Raw genomic sequence first — 23,757 nt, 5'->3', positions numbered from 1 at the left:
GAGAGCATTTTGCATTTGTCTTGAGAACATCCAACTCATGAATATCTGCCTGTGTTAGGTATTTAAGTAGGATCTTAGACTTCAGTGTCTCTTTTAGAAATAGCTAGGAAATAGGAAGATTAGACAGTTGTTTTCTGTATTGATGTCAGACGTATTCTACTGTATTATTTTATGCATTTTCCTCTGTCTGAACTCTTGACTAGCACTGTGTAGTAAAAAGTATTGTCTTGTGTTTTTATTATTTACTATTAAATATTTTTAAACCTTTCAACTGTAGCTGTTTTATGTAGAGATAATTTAAGTTTCATAGTACATTGCATGTATGCAGTGTTACTGTCCAAGTCACTCCAAATAAGCCTTGACTGTTCAGTTGCATTTACCATTTGGATAATAATATTGCACAGTAGAACTGGATACCCTTTGATAAGGGCCTTTTTAGTAGCTGACAAATATTAGTGGGTGGTGGCAGTGATTTTTACCTTATAGTCTGGGTAAAAAGGGCACAGCTGGAGAACCTGTGCCAGCCTTCCACAGGAGTGTCTGTGTGGTTGTATGTAACTCTTATATCAAAGTGTGTGTGTGTCAGCTACTTGGTCAGGGACATGAAGCACTGGCTGGACAGAGATGGTGCTGGAGGATTTAGCTTGCCCACTAGGCTAAGATCTGCACTCTATAGCTCTGCCAGTGGGGAGTCTTACTGGGGATCTGGAGAGAAAGGGAGAAACCAGCCCCAGGCTGACTGTGATCTCTGTGTGCTCTTAAGGGAAATTGTACTTTACTGTGTGTGTATTTGTTATCCTTCCCTATGTGAACACCCCTCACTGTTGTTAGTGGTGAGGATTGAGGCTCCTTCACTGCTGGGCTAGTACACTGGTGTCACAGGGGCCATAAAAGATCTGGGCACCCAAGTCGACAGCCACCTCACCTTCAACCACCACACTGCCACTGTGGTCAGAAAGTCCTTCTACATGGCACATTTATAACCAAAGGTTTTACATCCAGGAAGAAAGAGGTCACCATCCCTCTTACTCATCCCTCATTAGACCGATCATCGAATATAACGCCCCATTTGGCATGTACCTGGCCAGACACCTACAACAGCTGGACAGGCCACAAAAGTACCTCACAAAAAGGATCCTAGGTCTTAAACACACTTCCTACATGGACAGACTAAAGAAACTTTAGCTGTTCTCAGTCTCTTATAGTCTACTTAGAGGTGATCTCTGCTCGACTTACAAAGCTTTGTCCGACCCAGCTCTACTTGAAATGCTACACCTAAAGAAATCCCAATCCCCCCATGCCATAGCCTCCAGAGATCACAATCTCATTACAATTAACAGAACATGCTGGAGGGACAGGTTCAACTCCCAAAGACTTTCCATACTCTGGAATAAGCTTCCCATTCATGTCAAACAGAGCACCTCGCTGGCCCTCTTCAAGAGAAATCTTGATGAGTGGATGGCTACCAGAAAGTTCACTTCAGGGATCATTCCAGTTGCCTTACTGGATAGGGGCACTGTGAACTAACATCAGGTGTCACGGTGCCTGGGCAGTTTTTTGGGCTAGGCTTGTGAAGGCTCCAGGGCCATTACCCTAGTACACACCTATGAACCTAAGAGAGAAAGGTAGAGTAAGGAAAAGGAAGATGAGTGTAAGATTACTGGGGCAGAATTCTGAGGGGTGATGAAGGGGGTAGAAGAATGTTGCTAAAATACACTGGGTGTTAGAAAAGTTTGGATGTTAGTAGGAAAGGATATAATAGAGGAATGTGAGGGTGGGGGAAATGTTAATGTAGGAAAAGAGGGAGGGTAGGAAAGCAGGAGTGTAGGAATTTTAGGTGGGATGTTCTGGTGACATCTCTTGGTGCTAGGTAGATGATGTCTGAGAGCTACCTAGAACTCTTGTGCATGGGTGACATTTCCAAGCATCATGGGAAGCTTATTCCATGAGAGAGCAGGAAGATAGCTGTAAAAGTTTTGTTCTAATGATTTGTTTGGTTTATGAATCTATTAGAGGCATTGGTCTAAGTTTCTGAGAGGGCAAGGTGGGTTACAGAGGGAGACAAAGAGAGGATATGCCAGAGCAGGAGGGCTTACTTAGGATGTCATGGATTACAAGAAGATGAGAATAGTTGAGCTGTTTAGGAAATTCTTACCAGCTGAGACTCTGGAGAGCAAGACAGTGATGAGATTTAGGTGGCAAGCTAGCCGCAAATCTGGCTATGTTGTTATATGTGGTTTCAAGTTTAGACAAAAAAAAGAGGAGTGTAAGTTAGTAAGGACTTGAGGGCAGAACAGAAGGTTAGGAAGGAGATAAGCCTGGATAAGTGAAATTCTGGAGTTAGGGTGAGGGACCTTTGGTTTCTATAAAGTAAGCTGAGCGGTTGGTGGGTTTTCTTTATGCAGTTCTGTACATGGAAACTGAATTTAAGTTGGTTGTGGATGATTATGCCAAGTAGCTTTGTGTGAGGTTCGGTAGAGATAACGGTGTTGTTTAGGGAAGAGATAGTGAAAGAGGATTTAAGATGATGGAGAGATTTGGGTAGGAATAGAATGAGTTTTGTCTTTTTAGGGTTAAGTATAAGATGGTGGTCAGTTAGCCAAGTTTCAGTGAGGTTAAAGGAGGTTTGAGTAAGGTGTGCCTCTGGCCTGTACATCATTTTTGCATTGTATTTTACCCCTTTCACAAGGCCTGTAAGCAAGCCACTACAGTAGAACCCAGTGATCACTGCTTCGGATATAGTTCTCTCTTTACTGTTGTATTCTTAGTTTTATTATTTGCCTTTGGTTGTTTTGTCTGTCTCCAATTAAATTTAAAATTTTTTGGTGTTGGGTGTGGAGCTGACTGGGGTACAGGAGCAACCACTTTGCCTTTCACATACCTTACCATCACATGCTGAGTCATTAGTAATCTCCAGGCCAGCCTCTCTTTAGGACAGTGAAGGTCACCCTGCAGAGGATGCTCTACAGGGTTCACTGGTGCCCTGTGGTACTGCTTCGCCAGTGGGGGGATATGTATGCTCCCCTATTGGGAAGCATCACCAGGCAGTCCCTGGGTCAACTGGCAGGAGGAAGGAGGACTGGTGACAGCTGTTATGGACAAGTGGATGGACACCCAGACTGGCACCCTGGAGTGCATCCTTACACAACTAGATGTTAATCGACCACTCAGCTATCAATGGCAGGCTCTAGAAATGAGGGCAGTCATGGATGTAACTAACTTCTCTTTAGATGCACTGCTGTGTGGCTTAGCAGTCAGTTCTCACCCCCACCATGTCCTCCATCACGCTACTCGCTTTGCCTGTGCATCACTCCCCTTGCTAGTTTGTTGTCCACTCCTCCCAATCACCAACTGTACTCCATCTCTATCTCCCCTCTATGACCCCTCCATTTGTCAGCACTTCCCTTGTCTGTCTTTATTGTCAGTTTGCTGCACTTGCTGTCATCCCAGTAACTTCCCTCTTACCCAGACCTTCCCTTTGCTACCTTTCCCTCTACCCTTCTTAAGAAATGGGTGGCTATCAAAAAATACCACTCTTCCTTTCTACTTTTCGTTCTGTGTTCCTCTAATTGTTCTTTTCCTATTACACCTATCATATCCACCCATTTCCTTCTCACTTATAATACAAACATAGTAGGGAATTTAGGCTTCCTTTTATCCACCTAGGAGTTCCTCTTCTTGTTCTACTCTCTTTATGCCTGTCCCTGGACTCTCAGCTGTACCCAGAGTGGGTCATTAATGTGAATGCGGGTATACATTGCCATAGGTTTGCTACGTACATGTTACTAGGCCTATGTCATGTGATTTGCTGTAGTTCTGTCCACTTCATGCTTCTTTCGAAAATGAATTGCATTTTTATGCAGCCCTATCCCTGGAATATCACTGCTGCTGCTACATGCTTAATCACTTTTGATCCACACGGCATCACTCAACTGTGTGATTATTTGCTAAACTGTGTTACCATTTTTATGAATCCCCACCTTCAAGTGAAAATATTTTAGAGTTAGCTGCCTAACATAATGTTAGTTACTTATGAAAATATGAAAGAACCGCAGAAAACTCCAACATGATGTTAAAACAGAAGGATTTCTTATAATTATTCCTTCTGGAAAGTCTGAAGAAAGTGACTAGATGACCATGAGAGAAAACATACATGAACAATTGTTTTTAAAGCACAAGAATGTCTTAGAATGCTAGCTTTACAGAATGGTACTTTCCAAACAATGCCTGTGGCATAGTCAGAGGTGTTAATGTTCTAATATTGGGGGGGGGGGGGTTAGTAGCATTACTTTTTGTGTCTTTCGGCTTTTCCCAGTTAGGGATCGCCACAGCAGAACTCCAGTCCGCTAATGATTGGCAGTTGATTTTTACATACTGGCTTGCAAGGCCTGACGCACAAACTTCAATGAAGGTACACCCATTCACGCATGTCTCCACGCAGAAGACGCTCTAGCTGAGAATCGAACCGGACGTCTTACTGTGAGGCGCAGCACTACCACCGTAGCATTACTAATGTTGGAAAAAGAAGGAGATAATACACTGACAAAAGGTGAATAAAGCATTCAGATGTTACCCTGTTGCAAAGACTGCTTCATAGATGTGTGACTTCTTTACATTCCCTATTGCAGAGTTACATTCTGTTCTGTTAAAACTGGAAAACTTAAAATGAAAACATTAAAACAAAACCAATTACCTTTGTTGTCTTTGCAGAACTGAGCAAATGTCACAGGGGGTGGTGGGAAGTGGTAATACCCACCAATTACAGTTCTCTGAAGCAGATCATTTTCATTTTGTGTCTTTGTCCACTGAATGAAGGCTTTCACTTTTGGATCTGTAGTATACGGCTGACCTTTGTGGCTTTTATGAAGACCTAAACCTAGATGGGCAAAATAATTTTATGTTAAGTCTCCATTTTAATTACTTATTATAATTTTAATATAACAAGTTCTAAACCTAGAAGCTCAAATTCAATCATCCCTTATTAGACTGTATTCAGAAAACAGAATCCAGTTTATATATATATATATATATATATATATATATATATATATATATATATATATATATACACACTAAAAAAATTACATCATAATTAAATTTATAGTCAATTTGTATTACAGAAAAACTTTAATTATAATAGGCCAGAAAGAGATGCACAAGAAACACACAGGCCAGCACTCAAAGGTAAAAGGTGTATATAAACAAAATATAATTTATTTAAGTATGTCTTTGCAGAAGACATGCATCAACCTCATTGTTACCTATATCCCACCAGGGAAGAACACAGAAAACCTAGAGCAAACCCTGTGCTGGTTAGCCACCAACTACCCACAAGAAACCATAGTACTTGGGGACGTTAATATTGACTGGTCTCTCTGTTCTACCCATACAACCCCACAACCCATTAACCTATATGGTTTTTCCCAACATATCCTATCCCCAACCAGAATAGGCAATACTCTCCAAAAAGAAAGTACCATAGACTGGATCCTTACCAATAGAAACTCAAACAACTATACCACAGGCACCCTTCCCAGTGACCTCAGTGACCACCTTATAACTTATATTATTAAACATAAATGCCCTACTTCCAACCCCCCCCTTATATAGACTAATCAGAAACAAAAAGAAATTTATTCCACAACTATTTCTTGCTGACCTAAAATCCTGCAACTGGACCATATTAAGAACTCTACCCCTCCAGGAGAGTGTGTCCCACTTTAACGACACATTCCTTAAGATACTTGACTCACATGCCCCACATAGACAAATTAGATCCAAAGTACGTATAGCACCTTGGCTAACTAGAGAAACAAAAACCAAAATTAAACTCCGTGACCAAGCCTGGGATAAATGGAGAGCCACAAAAACCCCCCAAGATCGTACTAAATTTCAACAACTAAGAAACACTACTAAAACAGCCATTACCCAAGACAAAAAACAATACTTCTGCCACCTCCAGCATAAACACCAGAACAACCCAAAGAAATTCTGGGCAGGTTTTAACAACCTCCTCCACCCAGGTAAAACTACTACCCCAACCCCTGAGAAACTCATTGAGAAAGGGCAGGAAGAAGTAGCCAATACCTTTAACTCCTTCTTCACTGAGACAATCCAAACTCTAGCCAGTCAACTAACCTCCTCTCCCCCATCTGCCACACAACCCCATGATGATGCCCCTACCCCATTCGCTTTAAAGCCAGTCTTTTCCTCCTACATACGTACTCTCTTAAAAAAGCTCAAACCAACCACCCTAGCAGCTGATCACCTCCCAGCGGAATTCTTACAAATTGCGTCTGATGTAATCGCTTACCCTATATCAATCCTTATCAATAGAACCATAACTGAAGCCAGCATCCCCTCTATTTGGAAGATTTCTTACATCATTCTGCTTCACAAAGGAGGTACCTCCACGGAAATATCAAACTATAGACCAATAGCTATACTGTCCCTAATAGCGAAAATTATGGAAAGATGCATCCACAAACAACTTCTTCACTACCTAACCTGTAATCATCTCTTGTCCAACTCCCAGCACGGCTTTCGCCCCCACCACAGTACAACCACTGCCCTCCTTTCCTTTGTAGACTCCATTAATAACAATCGCAATAACAAACTAATATCCTCTTCCCTCTTTCTGGACCTATCAAAAGCATTCGATATGGTCAATCACCAGCTCCTTCTTACCACCCTTGCAACCCTACATCTGGACACCCCAGCACTAACCTGGTTCAAGGCTTACCTCACTGGTAGGCAACAAGCTGTCCTGTGGCAAAACAGACTATCATGCCTGCTCCCCAATACCATAGGTGTTCCTCAGGGCTCAATATTGGGTCCACTTCTGTTTTCCATCTTCATAAATGACCTTCACTCAGTCATCCCTAAATCCACCTGTATCCAATATGCAGACGACTCCACCTTGATCTGCTCAGATGTCTCCCTCTTGAATCTCCAAACCACCACTCAACTCTGTTTTTCTCTAGTAGGAAAATGGTTCACCGACCTGAAACTCCTACTCAACCCAACTAAAACCAAATTACTACTATTTTTCCCCAACGTCTTCTCAACCCTAGGAAAAGACCTCCCAAATAATAACAATACAACCTTCCATGTTAAATCCAACAATGGGACTATCATAACCCCTGTCACCAGTACCAAATTACTAGGTGTAACTATTGATCATAAGCTCAAATTTGACATACACATTACCCAAACCGTAAAATCTGTTAACAAAAAACTTGGATCCATGTACAGAATAAAAAACTTTTTAACTCCTATTGCCAAATTAACTATTGCCCGCACACATCTCCTCTCCACCCTCCTCTATGCCTCCCCAATCTTTTCTTCCCTCAATAAACATGAACTTAACATGCTCTCTCTTGCCTATAACCACATTGCTAGATTTATAACAGGTTCCCCATATCGCACCCACCATTGTCTTAACCTGAGGAAACTTGGCTGGTTGGAACTGCCCAACCTTCTCAAACTTAACCAACTCACTGAAGCTTGTAAAATAATTAACCAACCAGATAGAACTCCCTCACTGTGTAGCATTCTGATCCCATATACTAACCTTAATAGTCTTCGATCATCCAACAGCACCCAGATCCTAACCATTAAAGCTAAGAACTCGGGCGGTGATGCTCTCTTTGCCAACTCCATTGGCAAGCCGTGGAACTCCCTGCCAAACTACCTTAGAATTACAACCTCGCACAATCAGTTCAAAAACAACCTGAAAGAATATCTCAAGACACAATGGCTATGCCCATGCCCTGAACCTGACTAACTACACATATCAAACCCATCTAGTCCCATATCTCCTTAGTCCATGTTCCCTATGCAGATCTTTAAAATCTCTCAACCCTAATTCTAAACGGGTGATTCTTGAACTAGTCTATATACTATTAGTATATAAGAAATCACTGCTATGTATTACCTGCTGTTTGTTCTTTTGTCTTATATAACATCTATGAAATTTTTTCTCATCTTGTAAATGTAACATGTACCCTTTTTTTAGAACTTGTATTTTTTATAACTTGTATTTTCAACTTGTTTTAACCATTATGTTGGAGCTTTTCTCCTCGGGCCTCTACTGAAAAAGGATATGTATCCAGCTAGACTAGCCCGGTTAACAAATGTAAAATAAATAAATAAATAAATAAGTATATTTAGGCAAAACAGACTGGTTTCAGCCCAATTATTAAGCCTTCCTCAGTGTAAAATTAAATCACAAAAACAAACCTTTTATGCTTAATGATCATCACATGATACAAAAAGAATCCCTATGGTTGTTTTTTTATAAATGTTCATTAAGACCTGGGGGGAATAATCCTCCAAGCTTGATAATCCACTTCTTTTCTTTCTTATTAAGCATGTCATGCCAACCAATTTTATTAGCCCGGTCCCCACTTATCCTATCAATAATTGTAAACCTAAAAGATGCTGTAGAATGGGTCAAGGAGTGTTTATATAATGCATTACTGGGTTTTTTTAATCTAACATCATTTAAATGTTCAGAAATTCTTATCCTAACAGGGCAAGAGGTCTGTCCTATATAAAAAGCAGAACACGTACAAGTAGCTAGGTAAATAACCCAACTGGTTCCGCAGTTGGCCAAAAACCTGATATCAAAAACCAGCCTAGTATTTTGACTAGTAAACTGTTTGGACTTAACCACCCTAACACAGTGTACACAATGACCACATGGGAAACACCCCTGCAACAAATCAGTTGAAGTAGTTTGCAATGGTTCTCACAAAGTTATCCTGTGTTTATAATGGTTAAAATAGGATCCCATGGTTTTACCCCTACGCTATGAAAATTGGCATTTATCTTTTAAGAATGCAGATAATCTGTCATCCACTAACAATATATTCCAATGTTTGTTCGCTATGTCCAACAAAACATTGGTATTACGTCATCTGAAGATTTTAATGCAAAGCAATCATCTTTTAGGAAAAAATGCCAAGCCTACAAAAAAAGAGGAATGTGTGCCTAAATCCAGTTAGACAGATGATGATATCAAAATTTGAACACTTAAAAGTTCTAAAAGCAGAGCCTCTTCTATAGTTAAGCTATGTGACGGGGAAAGACAATCACAAAAGTACAGTTGTGTACACTTACCATAAATGTAGATGTTCAAGTGTATTCACTGTTGCAGTCATTACATTTGGGTTATCTGCTTGCAGTGGCCCTCAGTCGGCCTGATTATCAAAGTCTTGGGTCCTGCGTCGGTTGCTGTCTCTTCTTCCATGACATCAGGTAGTCAGGGGTATAAAGCATGCAGCTGACGCCATTACATCAGTTTTTCTTGCCCCAGATGTCAGGTGCCCCCCTAATGGGAAGCAGTTATATATATATATATTTACACACACACACACACACACACACACACACACACACACACACACACACACACACACATACACACACATACACACACATACACACACATACACACACACACACACACACACACACACACACACACACACACACACACACACACACAAGGTTATACCTCCAAGAAAAAAGCAAATACACTAAAAAGCTTTTAAGCATAGTAAAGGAGAATAGAGGTATAGCCAAAAAGAAGTCAAGGGGGTGGAGGGGGGGTAACCAGGACTGCAACAGTGAATACACTCTAACATCTACATTTATAAGTGTACACAACTGTACTATGTTCGTTGTGTTTCACTGTTGCAGTCATTACATTTGGGTAGATTCCCAAAGCTAAGGATGGGAGGAGGAATTTATATAGCATTAGGACCAGCTATAAGGCCATGCAAGACTGCAGTGACAAAGCCAGCTCTGGATTTAGAGAAAATTGGCAAATGGTAATGCTTGGTGAAAGTATGTACAGAACTCCAGTAGCAGATTCTAGGATATCCCTGGTAGGGACACCTCTGAGAAAGGCTGTAGAGGTAGATGCAGCCCTGGTTGAATGTAGTCTAATCCCCTGTGGAATAGGTTTTCCATGATGCTTACAACAGAAATGAATGCAATGGCCTATCCATTTAGAAATGGTTTGCTTTGAAAGAGCCTTCTCATCTGCCCCTGCAGCAAATGCTCCCAGCAGTTGTTCATATTTCCTTTGAGGTTTAGTCCTGTCCAAGTAAAATATAGGTTGTCTGTGCACATCTAAGGAGTGCAGTATCCATTCCCCTTTGTTCTGTGGATTAGAAAAGAAGGTTGGCAAATGAATGGACTGATTAAGACCCACACTGGATACTACCTTGGGCATGAAGGAGTGATTGGTCCTGAGGGACACCCTGTCCGCATGAAAGATGATGAAAGGCTCCACTGCCATAAGGGCCTGTAATTCAGATACCCTTTTTGCTGAAGTGATTGTTAAAAGGAAGGCTGTTTTCCAAGAAAGGAATTTTAACTCTGCACTTGCAGCTGGCTCAAAAGGAGGAAGAGTGAGTTTTTCCAATACAAAGTTAATGTCCCAGGCTGGAGATGGGGCTCTCCTGGGTGGTCTTAAGTTTTTGTCCCCTCTGAGGAACTGCTTCAGCAGTGGATGAGAGAAGAGGGGTGGTTTTGTGTTGTAATGAGCTGAAATGGCTGAGGCATGAATTTTGATGGAGGAAAAAGAAAGGCCCTTGTGAAGCATCTCAGTTAAGTATTGAAGAATCTGAGGTAAATTCGGCGCTGCTGTTCCCATCCCATGAGTTTGGTTCTAGGCACAGAATCTTTTCCATTTTTCAGCATAAGATTTTCTAGTACTAGGCCTCTTTGGCTCCAAAATGACATCCAACACATTTTTACTGAGGGATGGTAATGGAGAGATTAGGTAATTAGCCAGGTTGCCAAGTTCAGGGTTTGAAGCTGAGGGTGCAGAATCTGGCTCTCCTGCTGTGACAGCAGGGTATACGTCTGAGGCAGGTGCCATGGGGCTAGCAGTGACACACTGCACAAGAGGGGGTACCAATCAGTATCGTCCTTGGTTTGTCCTGGTTGATCTTTAGTAGTACTTTGGAGAGGAGAGGCAGAGGAGGAAAGGCATAAACTGATATATTTTTTCCAGCTGAAGGACAAAGCATCCACTTTCCAAGCTTGTTTGTGGGGAGTCCTTGTGCAGAATTTGTCCAATTGGTAGTTCTGGGGGGAGGCAAACAGGTCTCTATCTGGGCTCCCCCATTTGTTCATCAGCATGTTGAAAGTCTTTGGTTCTAGTTTCCACTCGTGTGGGCCCATGAGATTTCTGCTTAGTCCGTCTGCCAGTGTATTTAGTTTTCCTGGCAGGAACTGAGCCTGTAGATGCACTTGGTAGTGCAAGGCTGTGTTCCACAGAGCCATGGCTAGTCTGCAGAGGGGGTATAAATGGGTACTCCCCTGCTTGTTTATGTACCACATAACAGTGGTGTTTTCTGTCTTAACCATTAATTGTCCTGGAAGAATGTGGTCCTTGAAGGCTGTCAGAGCATTCTGTACAGCTAACATTTCTTTTTGATTGATATGCAGGTGCATTTGACTTGGGTTCCATTTGCCCTGAATGCACTTGCCTGCCAGGTGAGCTTCCCATGCATAGTCTGATGCATCTGTTGTTAGGGAATGGGTGGCAGGGGGTAGAGTGAATGGTAGTCCCTTGTTTTGGTGGCAGGCGTCTGCCCATCAAATGAACTCTAACTGTAGGCAAGGTACGATAGGAATCATTGCTTCTACATCCTGAGAATGTTGACACCATAGGCTTTTTAGATACCATTGTAGATTCCTCATATGCAGTCTTGCATATGGAATTAGAAGAATGCAGGAGGCCATGAACCCCAAGGCTTGCAGTATTTGCCTTGCAGATAGCAGGTTTTTTGTGGCCATTAGTTTGAAGTAAGTTGTCAAATGAATTTGTTGCTCTGGCATTTGGAAAGCCATCTGGGAAGTTGTGTTCAAGCTTGCTCCCAGGAATATAATTTGTTGACAGGGTACAAGATGTGATTTATTTTCGTTTATGGTGTACCCCAGACAACTTAGCACCTTTTGTACAAATGCCAGATGTCTCAAAAGTATGTCCTGGCTTTCTGCCTGAATTAGACAATTGTCCAGGTATGGGTATATTTGAATATTTCTTTGCCTGCAAAATGCAATGACTGGAGCTAGGCACTTTGTGAATACCCTGGGCGCAGTAGATAAGCCAAAGGGCAGTGCAGAGAACTGATAGTGCATGTAGCCTGCTTTGAAGCATAGGTATCTTCTGCAAGATTCCCTGATTGGGATGTGCAGGTAGGCTTCCTTTAAATCCAGTGTTGCCAACCAGGCATCCTTGCCTAGCATAGGAAACAACTGGTGAAGAGTTAGCATCTTGAATTTTGGAATCACCAAAAAGGTGTTTAGGATAGAAAGGTCCAGGATAGGACGCCATGAGTTGTCTTTTCTGGGTACCAGGAAAAGTCTTGAGTAGAAACATTGTTCCTTTTCCTCTTCTGGTACAATTTGAATAGACTTTAAACTTAAGAGAGAGAGTACTTACTTTTGAGCCTCTGCCCACTGATTTGGGGGTAGATCTGGCCAACCGTATGGGTTGGTAACGTGTGGAAGTGAAATCTGTATCTTTGGAAAACTATTTAAAACCCATCTGTCCTGGGTAATGAGTTCCCAGTTTTTTGCTTGCAGAGCAATCTTTCCCCCTAAAGGAGCAGTCAGTTGAGAAGTGCTTGAATGTTTTAAAGTCAAGTCATTGAGACAGCTTACCACAGGGGGGAGTCTTGCTACTCCCGGATTTGGAAATGGGAGCCCCCCACTCCTGTGCGTACCCTGGGACTGAAGCCTGGGTGTTCTGCTGGCTCTGAGTTTGAACTGAGAAGGCCTGGAAGAGGCAGGAAAGGACCAGTTCTTAGAGAGCCAATGCCTACTAAATCTTGGAGGCTGTACTTGTAGGAAATATTTAACAGTTTACATAGATTTAGCTTTTTCCTCCATCTTTTTAAGAACTTCTTCTCCTTTTTTGCCAAACAGGCGCTCCCGATTTAAGGGAGCATCCAGCAGTTTAATTTTAACATGATATGGCAAAGATTGCCCCTTAAGCCAAGCATGCCTTCTAAGTACAGACCCAGTGACAGCAGCCCTGCAAGATGCCTCTAGTGAATCAAAACCACAATGCAAAATATGTTTTCCAACCTTTTCAGCAGAATGCATTAAATCATGTAAATCCTTATTTTCAGCACAGTCAGGAATCAACATCATTTTCTGTTTAAGCAATCCAATAATATGTTGCTGATACTTTAACATATGAAACTGGCAGTTTAAGGCCCTAATGGCCAAGGTTGCAGAAGTGTATACCTTCTTACCCCATTTATCCAGCACCCTGGAATCTCAATCAGAGGGGGTAGGATTTTTGGCAGTAGTAGCCTTAATGCCCTTGGGTCCCTGTGAAATGGTCTCCGGATCCACAGTAGGATTTTTAAAAAGGAACTTGTGATAGTCAGGAACCCTGTAATATCTGTCAGGTTTTCTGGGAGCAGGAGGTAAAGAGTCAGGGGCCAAGCTAGATTCCGAAAAGGCATCATCAACAATGTCTAGTACAAGAGGGACAGCTAAAGGCCTGTGTTGGGGCAGGAGTAAGAAATCCCTAAGCCTCTTTTTAGAATCAGAGTAGTCCTGGCTTCCCCAGCGAAAATGCTCCCTAACAGTATGCAAGGTTTCACCAAAACAGAAATCCTCTGGAGGGGAAGCAGAGGGAATAGAGTCCTCTGCATCAGAATCCTCATAGGTAGATAAGGGTAAATCCTGGTCATCAGAGGAAACAGAAATTTCAGAATCCTGGTCAGAAGCATCATAAGCAAATTCCTAGATCTCTTAGAGGGGGAAGGTTGGCTTCCCCTGAATAAAGTAATAAGGTCTTCAGCCATTCTTATCATTTGTCTTTTAGGCATAGAGGCCTGTCCAGGTGGTCTGGCCATCAGTTTTCTAGCCATGATTCGAGTTTTATGCCTTGAAGAATAAGATGGCGTTGGTTTAATATGCAAGTCAGTAGGCCTGAATACACCCTCAGACGCTAGTACCTGCACAGCGGCTCCGGACCCATCCAAGGTAGAGACATCTGCAGGTTCCACAGTTGAAGCATCTTGCGGCATACCGGACTCCGAATGGGTCTCAGTAGAGGCCTGCGAATCTGAAGTAGTGGGTATCAGGGGCTGTGAAAGCGCCTCACTGAGTACCGGCGAACTGGCGCCTAGCTTAGGAGAAGCGTCGTCGTCAGCTTTGGACCTAGGCGGTCTGTCTCTGTCTTTATCTTTGCGTTTTTTCAGAATGTCGGTTGTCGGGTGGCTTACCGAAGACATATCTGGATAATTGAACCGAGTACCAAAATATTTAGAAGCATAAATATACTGATGACGAATAGTTTGTTATTTAAATAAGGCACAAAACCGACAGTGAGGTATGTCGTGGTCAGGGCCTAGGCAAGGAATACAATGCAAATGAAAATCTTTATGAGGTATTTGCTTTCCACAAGAAATACAATTACTGACTTTTACTGACATCGGTTTAGAGCAAGAAAACGTTTCCCCAACGAGTTACTTAGCTTTAGTTGAAGACTTCGGTTCTGAAACTTGAAAACGAAAATTTCCGGAGTCGGCCAACCGGCACTTGCTAACTGCTTCTGCTTTGGGCACCGCACGGCAAGAAAGACTGATGTAATGGCATCGGCTGCATGCTTTATACACCTGACTACCTGACATCACGGAAAATAAGCCAGCAACTGACGCAGGACCCAAGAGTTTGATAATCAGGCCGACTGAGGGCTATTGTAAGCAGATAACCCAAATGTAATGACTGCAACAGTGAAACACGAAGAACGTCTGCAATGCAGGTTTCTTCCATGACTCCCAGATGTGAAAGCAAATTACATTTTTTTCACTTCTGCTCCAGTGTGAACACAAAACATTAACGGTGTAATTCAAGAACTGATTTCTTGTGGGGGAGGAATGCAAAGTTCACAACCACCTCCACATGCAGGAGGCTTTGCTTCCTGCACTCTTTCTGATATAATCAACTATGGCATCACTGTACCTGAAGTGAAATGGAATGTCTACAACTCAGAAAACTAGCTATCACAAAACAGGTTACAATTACCCCCCCCCCCCCCCCCCACCGGTATTACACCCATCAAAGTTTAGTTATTCTGTTTACCCATCATGCAAACTGATGTTGTCAAGGTATCACAGGAAGATGCATGTAAAGACCAAGGTTTTTCCAAAAAGGAAAAAAGTTATCCCACTCTTGTAAATAGATTACTAAACAGTAGATCTTTATTAATTTCTCAGGTGATCAACATGGGGACACACTTTGGTGGACGCATAACTACATTTATCCTTCCTTCAACTCCAATTCAGCATTTACTCTCAGAAGCTCTTACAGCACTGTGGAACAACAGCAGGATCTTTACAAGCCACTAAGGAGGGTCCTCTCATAGATCAAATTATATGGTAAGAATGCATCTCTTATACCTACTACTGTACTACTTTCCTACATTGCAACAAGACTGGGTTGAATCCCAAACAACGTGGAAGTGGCCAGAGGGCAACAAAAGGTAAGGTTTCAGATGGGCACATCCTGAAGTAATGAGTTACCAAATAGGCACTACTGTTGGAGACATGGCCCACACAATAATGTTTAGAGAACATGAGGATCAATGACCAAGTGGCAATGGTACAAATGTCTGCAATGCAGAAATATCTGCAGCAAGCACTGGAAGCAATTCTACCTCTAGCACAGTGGCATTTGATATCAGCATTTTCCAGTGAGTGGTTTGTCACCTGATGGTAACAAATAATGCAGTCTGCAATACACTTGGAAAGGGTTTCATTTACAAATGTCTGCCTTTTCCTCAAATGAGAGGAATAACAACTGATTCATGTAGAAGAACAGATATGGTTCCATACAGATAACAACCTGAAGCTACAATATCCTGCTGCAGAGGGAATGACAACCAAAAATCACTTTCCAAGAGACGAAGTTAAAAGCTGCTGAACACAGGTGTATGAACACGAAGTCTGTCTTACGTTCAAATACCAGGGAGAATATGGATTCTTCAAAATGTGTCAGAGATGTAGATCATCTTTAAAGGACTCCTCCGCAAGTTAAAGCTGGACCAAAGTCGTACCTTCCACAAGGTCATGATAGGCAGAAATAACAGATACATGGACTTTGATCATGGAATAAATGAGGCACACAGTGGGATCACAACATCTACAGCAGAAACCAAATGCTGAGGTGAAGCCAGCTGCTTTTCTACAAGGGATGATTTCAGCTTGTACCGGAGAGTTTCCTATAATGTCAGGGACTGACAGCCAGAAGCTTCATCAGCCTCAGCTATATATGTCTGAGAAGGATATGCTTTCTACTTTTCTGTGATAAGACATGGAATCAGAAGGAGCACAGGGAAGGAATGAGACAGATACACACAGAAAACACTACTACCTCACTCTTTTCCTGTAATCTAGAGTAGTGGAATGGGGGAACCACATTTTCTTGGGTGACAAACAGATTAATTTCTGGGTTCCCTAAACCAAGAATACTACCAAAAGGCAAGACTCCCAAATCCTCATCTGCAAGAGGGGACTTGAAAACAGGTCAGTGAGTCTGCCAGTATCTTACTTCAAAAATATAAACTGCTGAGAAATTGATACTTTATCTATGGCCTATTTGCAGACTTGCATTACCTCTTTGCACAAGGTATACGACTATGTGCTTTATTCCTTGTTTAAGTATTACAAGATAGGTTGTTGGAACACATCAAGAAGTGCCCTAAAAGCAGTTTCCTTCCAGGGCCTTCAGAAATTTTAGGGTTGCATGTAGCTCCCACTTACTGTGAACCACTAAGGAAGCAAGATGGCCTCCCCACCTATGAGGATGGAAAATGGGGTTGGTTGTAGGAAAGTGGCCAACACTTTAGTTCATGAGGATTATCAGTCAGTACAGGGCTAATAGGGAAAAAAAAAATCCAACAATAACCAAATATCTGCAAACAAATGTTAGTTCTGCGTCTGCTGATTCTTCATAGTCCACTGCAACACCTGCATCATCAAGCAAAGGAAAGAAACCATGAAGGCTGCGGCAGCCACCAGGGCAAGAAGATGCAGGAGGCTTCAGTCCTGGGGATTCCACTGCATTCTCACTAAAGCTGCTACTGATGTGATCTCCTGAACCTTCACAATGGGCAAGAAGGACAGACACTGGAAAGTATCCAGTTGCAAACTAATGGAGACAAGTCCTCAGAGACGGGATCAAAAAGTCCTTCTTCCAGCTTATGGTGGGCCTCCGAGGCTGCAGGCATGGAATGCAGGGATGCTACCAGAAATACTCTCCATACTGCTCATCAAGAGCCAGTTATGCAGGTAGGGAAGCATGTGAAGTCTCTCACCCTGTAAAGTTCTCTGCCACAACCATTAGCACCTAAATAAACACTATGCAAGCATAGGAAAGGCCACACTGCATGACTGTATTAAAGTGGTATCCATGCAGATTGAACTTAAGGAATCTCCTGTGTGTACCCTAGACAGTTATGACCCAGAAGGCAGCCACTATGTCCATGGATACCTTTTTGATAGCCTATGGAAGTATAAGCAAGACCCCCCCCTCTAGAATCACTATCCAAAACCTAATACACTGGATGAATTCAATAAAATCTCCAAGGTCTAGGATAAGAAAGGAGCATTCTTCCTCTTTTAAATGTGGTAACACTCAAAACCAGAACCACTGACCTTATTCCAAAGGTGAGGCAGCATGCACTACCCTATCTGAGGATTAAATTCAAGGCCTTCTCCAAGATCTGTGCAGGGATGGCTTGGTCTCGACGTATAGCCCTTTATGGGAAAGGATACAAGAGCTCTATAATGTAGCTATTTCACAGCACATCTAGAACTGATTGGTCTAGCATGATGGCATTGCTAGCTAGAGCAAGAAATGCTTCCCACGAACAGCCCTAAATAAAAACAGGACTATGACAGAAGTCACCCCTTAGGCAACTGACTGGGACCACTGGGGGGATTAGTGGTCAAAGCCTTCTGGCAGTTAGTGGTTTTCCTCAGTCTACACCTAGCTTGTTCTTATTCTTGGAAGAGGGCTGCTCATGTCTGAAAGACAGGGATGCCCTGGGAGGGGTCAGAAAGGATGTCAAGTGTATTAAGGCCTTGTTTCCTTTTCAGGCCAGCAAACATTTTCATTATGAGAGCAGGCTAAATAGGATCTGCCACCAGATGGGGCAGACACAAAAATAGTCTGCTTTACATGACTTAAGTACAGTTTTAGAAAAAGAACACTACATTGTAAGCAGTTACATGCAGATTTTCATTTGAATTAGAACAGCACATTAAAAGCTTTCAATATGCAATGCATTTTTCTAAGAAATAATGCAGTACAGTGGACAATTTTCCTTAAAACTAAAAACAAAAGTTATGTACTCACCATAATGGTAGATCTGTGTTGTTTGTCTCCATCAGGTTCAACCTGTGGGACTTCAGATCCAACACCTGCAGATTCTAAAGCCTTTCAAGTCGACTTGGTTCCACCTCCCTTACCCATAAATCCCTGCTCCTCCATCTAACACCATATTGGTTAAAATGCAGTCAACATAAGCAGACATGTCTGAGAAAATTGTGGCAAAAAGGAAATGGCATTATCAGGGTGTTTGTGGAAAATATTCACTCTATACAAAAGGAGTATATTTACTCCAGTCATTAAAAACTGCTGTGAGGCTGTGGTGAGATTCAAACTAATTATACCCAGTGTTTTTTAAAATATTTTTCCATACGGACTAAAGGGTGAAGGGGTCTCTGTTTCTCAACCCTCTACAGATAAGGAGGAGCCGAGAGAGAGAGACAGACTATTGCCAGTGAAACCATTCTCTTGCTCCACAGTAAAATGCCTGAGTGGCAGACAGAGGCCCAGGATCTGACCAGAATATTTAGGAGGTTTGGGTTTGAAGCATATGCTGGCACTGTGTGAAGGTAAACAACAAGAAGAAGACTAACACCTAGCAGGATTTAATGAATAACGAAACCAGTGGAAAGTATTAATCCTCCTAGGATATCCCAAACTAGTGAGAGAGCTGAGAAATGTGAATTTTTTTCTTTTTGTGCCAGTCAAGAGAAACTGGGATTTGAATCAGGAACTGATATGGGAGAAAGTGAAGACTGAATATAAAAAGAAGCTATGTACTCACCATAACGTTCCATCTGAGTAGGTAACTTTATTTGTCTGCAACCTGTGGGTATCGGATCCGTCCTCGGATCCGAGCCGGCAGCTTTCCAAGCTAAAAGATCCAAGCTCTCAGCTCCTCCCCCTTACCCATAATGCCCTGCCACCTCCCTCCAGTCCTCAGATCGAGTTTGCCAAACAAGAAACAGACTACAGCCCTCGAAAGAGGAACCCTAACCAAATGCAAGACCAGGTGAAACCCTGCATGATGGAATAACCATAAAACAGGTTAGGGGGAAGGAGGGGGGGTCGGTTGCAGACAAATGAAGTTACCTACTCAGATGGAACGTTATGGTGAGTACATAACTTCTTTATCTGAAGTAGTTAACTTCATTTGATCAGCAACCTGTGGGACAGAGTCCCCAGCTACCTAAATCCTTGGGCGGACCTCAAGGAAGGATATTCCGGAGCACTGCGGAGCCAAATGATGCCCTACTCCTGGATATCAGATCCAATTTATAATGAGAAATGAAAGTATGAGAAGAGGACCAAGTAGCTGCTGAGCAGATGTCGTCTAGAGGAACTCTCGACCAGAATGCTGCAGAAGTAGCCATAGACCTGGTAGAATGGGCATGGACCCCCAAAGGTTCAGGCTGCCCGGAGACTAAATAAGCATGCCTGATGCATTGGGATATCCATCTGGCCAAGGTAACTTTCGTAATAGGCTTACCCAAAGATGGTCTAGCGAAAGAAACAAACAGTTGATCTGATTTCCTAGTAGTAGCTGTCCTGTGCAAGTAGAAACGCAATTGTCTGTGTACATCCAATGAGTGTAATCTGTATTCCCCTTTGTTCTGAAAGTTGGGGAAAAACACAGGCAAATTAATGGACTGGTTGATATCGGATTCAGAGGCTACCTTGGGCAAGAAAGAAGGGTTAGTCCTGAGAGACACTCTGACCTTATGGAAGACCAGATATGGGGGTTTCATGCAAAGGGCTTGAAGCTCAAACACTCTCCTGGCTGAAGTGATTGCAATCAGGAAGGCAGTTTTCCAAGATAAAAATTTTAACTCAACCGAAGCCGACGGTTCAAAGGGTGGGCCAGTCAAGGCCTGAAAAACCAAGGTTAAGTCCCAAGGAGGAACCGCATTCTTGACACGAGGTTTCAACAGAAAGTTGCCCTTCAAAAAGTTCTGCATATCTTAGCAGAAGCTAAGGGGCCAAGGCTATCCCCAATGTGGAAATGGGAAATAGCTGCCATTTGAACCTTGACTGTAGAAGCACTAGCTCCTTGGTTGAAGATATGGGACAAGAAGTCAAGAACCATTGGGATGGGTGCAGTAAAAGTGATCTAAGTCTCTATTTTTTGCCCATATGGAAAAACGCTTCCATTTACTTCTGTATATCTTTCTAGTAGAAGGTTTCTGCGCAGCTACCAGAATAGATTTCACGGGAGACGAGATACCGGCAGTCCTTGCGATTAGTGGAACTGGATCAACCAAGCCGTGAGCTTGAGGTCGCCCAGGTTTGGGGGCTGTAATCTCGCAGGATGAGAGATCAGATCCGGAATGGGATCTAAGATCCAAGGAGGAATCACACTGTGAGACCGCAGGTACGGGAACCAGATCTGGCGAGGCCAGAATGGGGCTATGAGGATTATTTTGCTCCCCAACCGATGAGCTTTCTGCAGAAATTTTGTCATCAGCGGAAGAGGAGGATAAGCATACCTGAGACGGGGGGGGGGGGGGCAAGCATGCACCAGAGCATCTCTGGGGCTCTCCCCCATAGGGGGAATTAGAGCGAAAAACTCGCTGCGTTTTGTGTTTGAAGGAGAAGCAAAAAGATCGCAGCAAGGTTGACCCCATCTGAGTAAGATCTGATTCGCTAATGATGGATTTAGAGACCACTCATAAGGTGTGAGGATCGAGCGACTCAGGTTGTCCGCTAAAATGTTGGACCGACCCGGAATGTGCGTTGCTATCAGAAAGCGGTTGGTGGAAATCACCCATTCCCAAACTCTCATAGCCTCTCGACAAAGGGGGTATATGATCTGGTGCCTCCCTGTTTGTTGATATACCAGACTACCGCCATGTTGTCTGTCTGAATTGCAATAGTCCCCAGAGAAAGAAGGTTCTGAAGGGCTTGCAATGCTACAAGCACTGTCCTCATCTCCAGGACACTGATATGCAGAATGGTCTCTAAGGGAGTCCACGTGCCTTGAACGGTTCTGCCCATAGAATGCCCCCCCCACCCGAGGCGAGAAGTGTCCGTGGTCAACGTGGCTTGGGGCTGAGGCATCACAAACTGTCTCCCCTCCCGTAGCTCCCGGGAATGGAGTCACCAAAGAAGGGAGTTCCTGCAAACCTTGCTCAGGGGAATTGGCGACTCCAATGGATGGAGTAGGAGTGACCATTGAACCTGAAGAGTCCACTGTAGAATTCTCATATGCAATCTTGCTAAGGGCGACAGGCTTATGGCTGCTGCCATGGAGCCCAGGGCTCTCAGTACCAACTCTGCAGGTGGGGCTGGAGACTGCAGGAGCGCCATTATGTGTAGTGACAAGCTGCGCAACCTGTCCGTGGTTAGGAAAGCTTTGGCTTGGCGCGTATTTATCCTGGCTCCTATAAAATCCAGAACTTGCACAGGATGCAGAGACAACTTCTGAAGATTTATAGTAATGCCTAGATGCTGGGCCGTAGCTAGGAAGTAATCCCTGGCGGAGGAAAGTAGATGCATGGTGGGGGCGGTGAGGAGCCAATCGTCCAGGTATGGAAATACCTGAATTCCCTGAAGTCTCAGGTGGGCTGCTACAACTGCCATGACCTTGGTGAACACCCTGGGGGCTGTGGTGAGGCCGAACGGAAGAACCCTGAACTGAAAGTGATTGGCTCCTAGCCGAAAGCGGAGAAACCTCCTGGACCGTCTGTCCATGAGAATATGGTAGTACGCATCCTTGAGGTCTATGGAGCACATCCAGTCGTTCTCCTGTAAGAGAGGGAGAATAGATTGCAAAGTGACCATCCGGAAATTCTCTTTGGCAATGAACAGGTTTAGAGATGACAGGTCCATTCACGAAAAAGAACCTGGAGTAACTGCCTAATCCAGACTGCTCTGGGGGGACGTGCTGGATGGCCCATTTTTTTAGCAACTTCGAAATTTCTGAAGCCGCCGCCTCCCTTTGATCGGGTGGGACATCGGGAAGGCGCTTTGTTAAAGGGGGAAGATGCAGAAAGGGAATAGTGTAACCTCTGGATATTATTCGGAGCACCCAACGATCTGTCGTAATGGACTCTCAACTTTGTAGGTGCTCCGAAAAACGTCCCCCGACTGCCTCCAGAGAGGGACAGTGGGGCAAGCCCTCAGGGCTGTTGCGCGGGTCGGTCTGAGAAAGGCTCTCTTGACCCGAAATTCTTCGGGCCCCCTCTGCCTCTGGGCCGGCGTCCACCTTGTCCTCCCCTGCCTCTGAAGGACGAGGGGTCTGGAGCGGGACGGGACTGCTGGGACTTCCGGAACCACATCTTCTTCTGTCCTCTCTGGTTCCTTGAGAAGGACCTTTGAGGATTAGAGAAGCGGATCCCGACAGCAGACAGCGTCTTCCCATCTTTCTCGCTCTGGAGCAACGTGTCGCAGACGGTTTTGCCAAATAGCGTAGAACCATCAAAGGGAGTGTTCGCGAAGGACGCCTTGAAGGGTTCCGAAAAGTCACAAAGGCTAAACCAGGTGTGGCGCCGTAAGGCGACCCCTGCTCCGCTAGCTCTAGCCGCTCCCTCCATGGCATGGGAGAGTAGCCACATGGAAGTGTTAGAAATTGACTTTAGAGTGGCCATGCAAGCCGAGAAGGTCCATTTGTCCTCGGCCGCCATGGACTCTGGCGGAGCTCCAGCGTATTCCTTTATCAAGTCTCGCTGGAGCCTGATGACATGTGCCAGGTAATTCAGCGCCCTTATAGAAAAGGTAGCTGAAGCAAACATCCGCTTTCCAATACAGTCCATCATCCGAGACTCCTTATCAGGAGGATGGACAGGGGAACTTTCCTGTGCTAGTTCCTTCTTAGTGGCAGCCGCCACCACCATGGCATCTACTGGGGTCCCTTTATTCCATGCCTGTCTGTCAGAAGGGGGGCTGAGTATTTTGTCTGGTCTTTTAGGGATTGGCTCCACGGTGTCCGGCTCCTTCCAAGCCCTGGTAGTAATCAAGTCTACCAGGGGATTAGCCAGGGGGGACACCCAAGAGGTAGACGGGCCTGCGTCAAACGCTTCCAGAAACACCGACTCATCGAAGGAAGGTTTTTGGGCAGACCACCCCCCTCTGATACCTAGCATTTCCATAATGTCTCCGAAGGAGACATCTTCCGGGGGTGACCTTGGGGAACCTTCCCCTTCCTCTAAGTCTGTGTCCTCTGTGAGGGACTCAGGGGAGTCCATGTGCCTCCTTTTGCACTTTCGTTTGTGAGGCACCTCCTCGGAGGGACTGTCCGAGGAGGGCTCACTAACAGGGTCCTGTTCCCCTATGGGAACCAACTGGAGCACCGACGCAGGCTTGTCCTGGGGCCGGACGATGGAAGATAGGCCCAAATGCGCGGGAGTGATGGGTGGATCCATAGCCTGGACAGAGGACCTGGAA

General features: G+C 43.9%; 1 protein-coding gene across 1 annotated transcript in view; it reads right to left on the bottom strand.

Moving 5' to 3' along the window:
• Positions 1 to 23,757, bottom strand: part of RADX (RPA1 related single stranded DNA binding protein, X-linked) — an 804,920-nt gene that overhangs the window by 519,152 nt on the left and 262,011 nt on the right. The window contains exon 8 of the mRNA XM_044057246.1: positions 4,694 to 4,876. Coding sequence (XP_043913181.1) covers positions 4,694 to 4,876 — 183 coding nt within the window. The remainder of the gene's footprint in view (positions 1 to 4,693; positions 4,877 to 23,757) is intronic.

The sequence above is a fragment of the Protopterus annectens genome, chromosome 15.part0 (genome assembly GCF_019279795.1).
Source record: "Protopterus annectens isolate FY-2018-M chromosome 15.part0, PAN1.0, whole genome shotgun sequence".
NCBI classification, from domain to species: domain Eukaryota; kingdom Metazoa; phylum Chordata; order Ceratodontiformes; family Protopteridae; genus Protopterus; species Protopterus annectens.
Note: the sequence above shows the minus strand (reverse complement) of the source record. Positions and strands in the feature narration are given on the sequence as shown.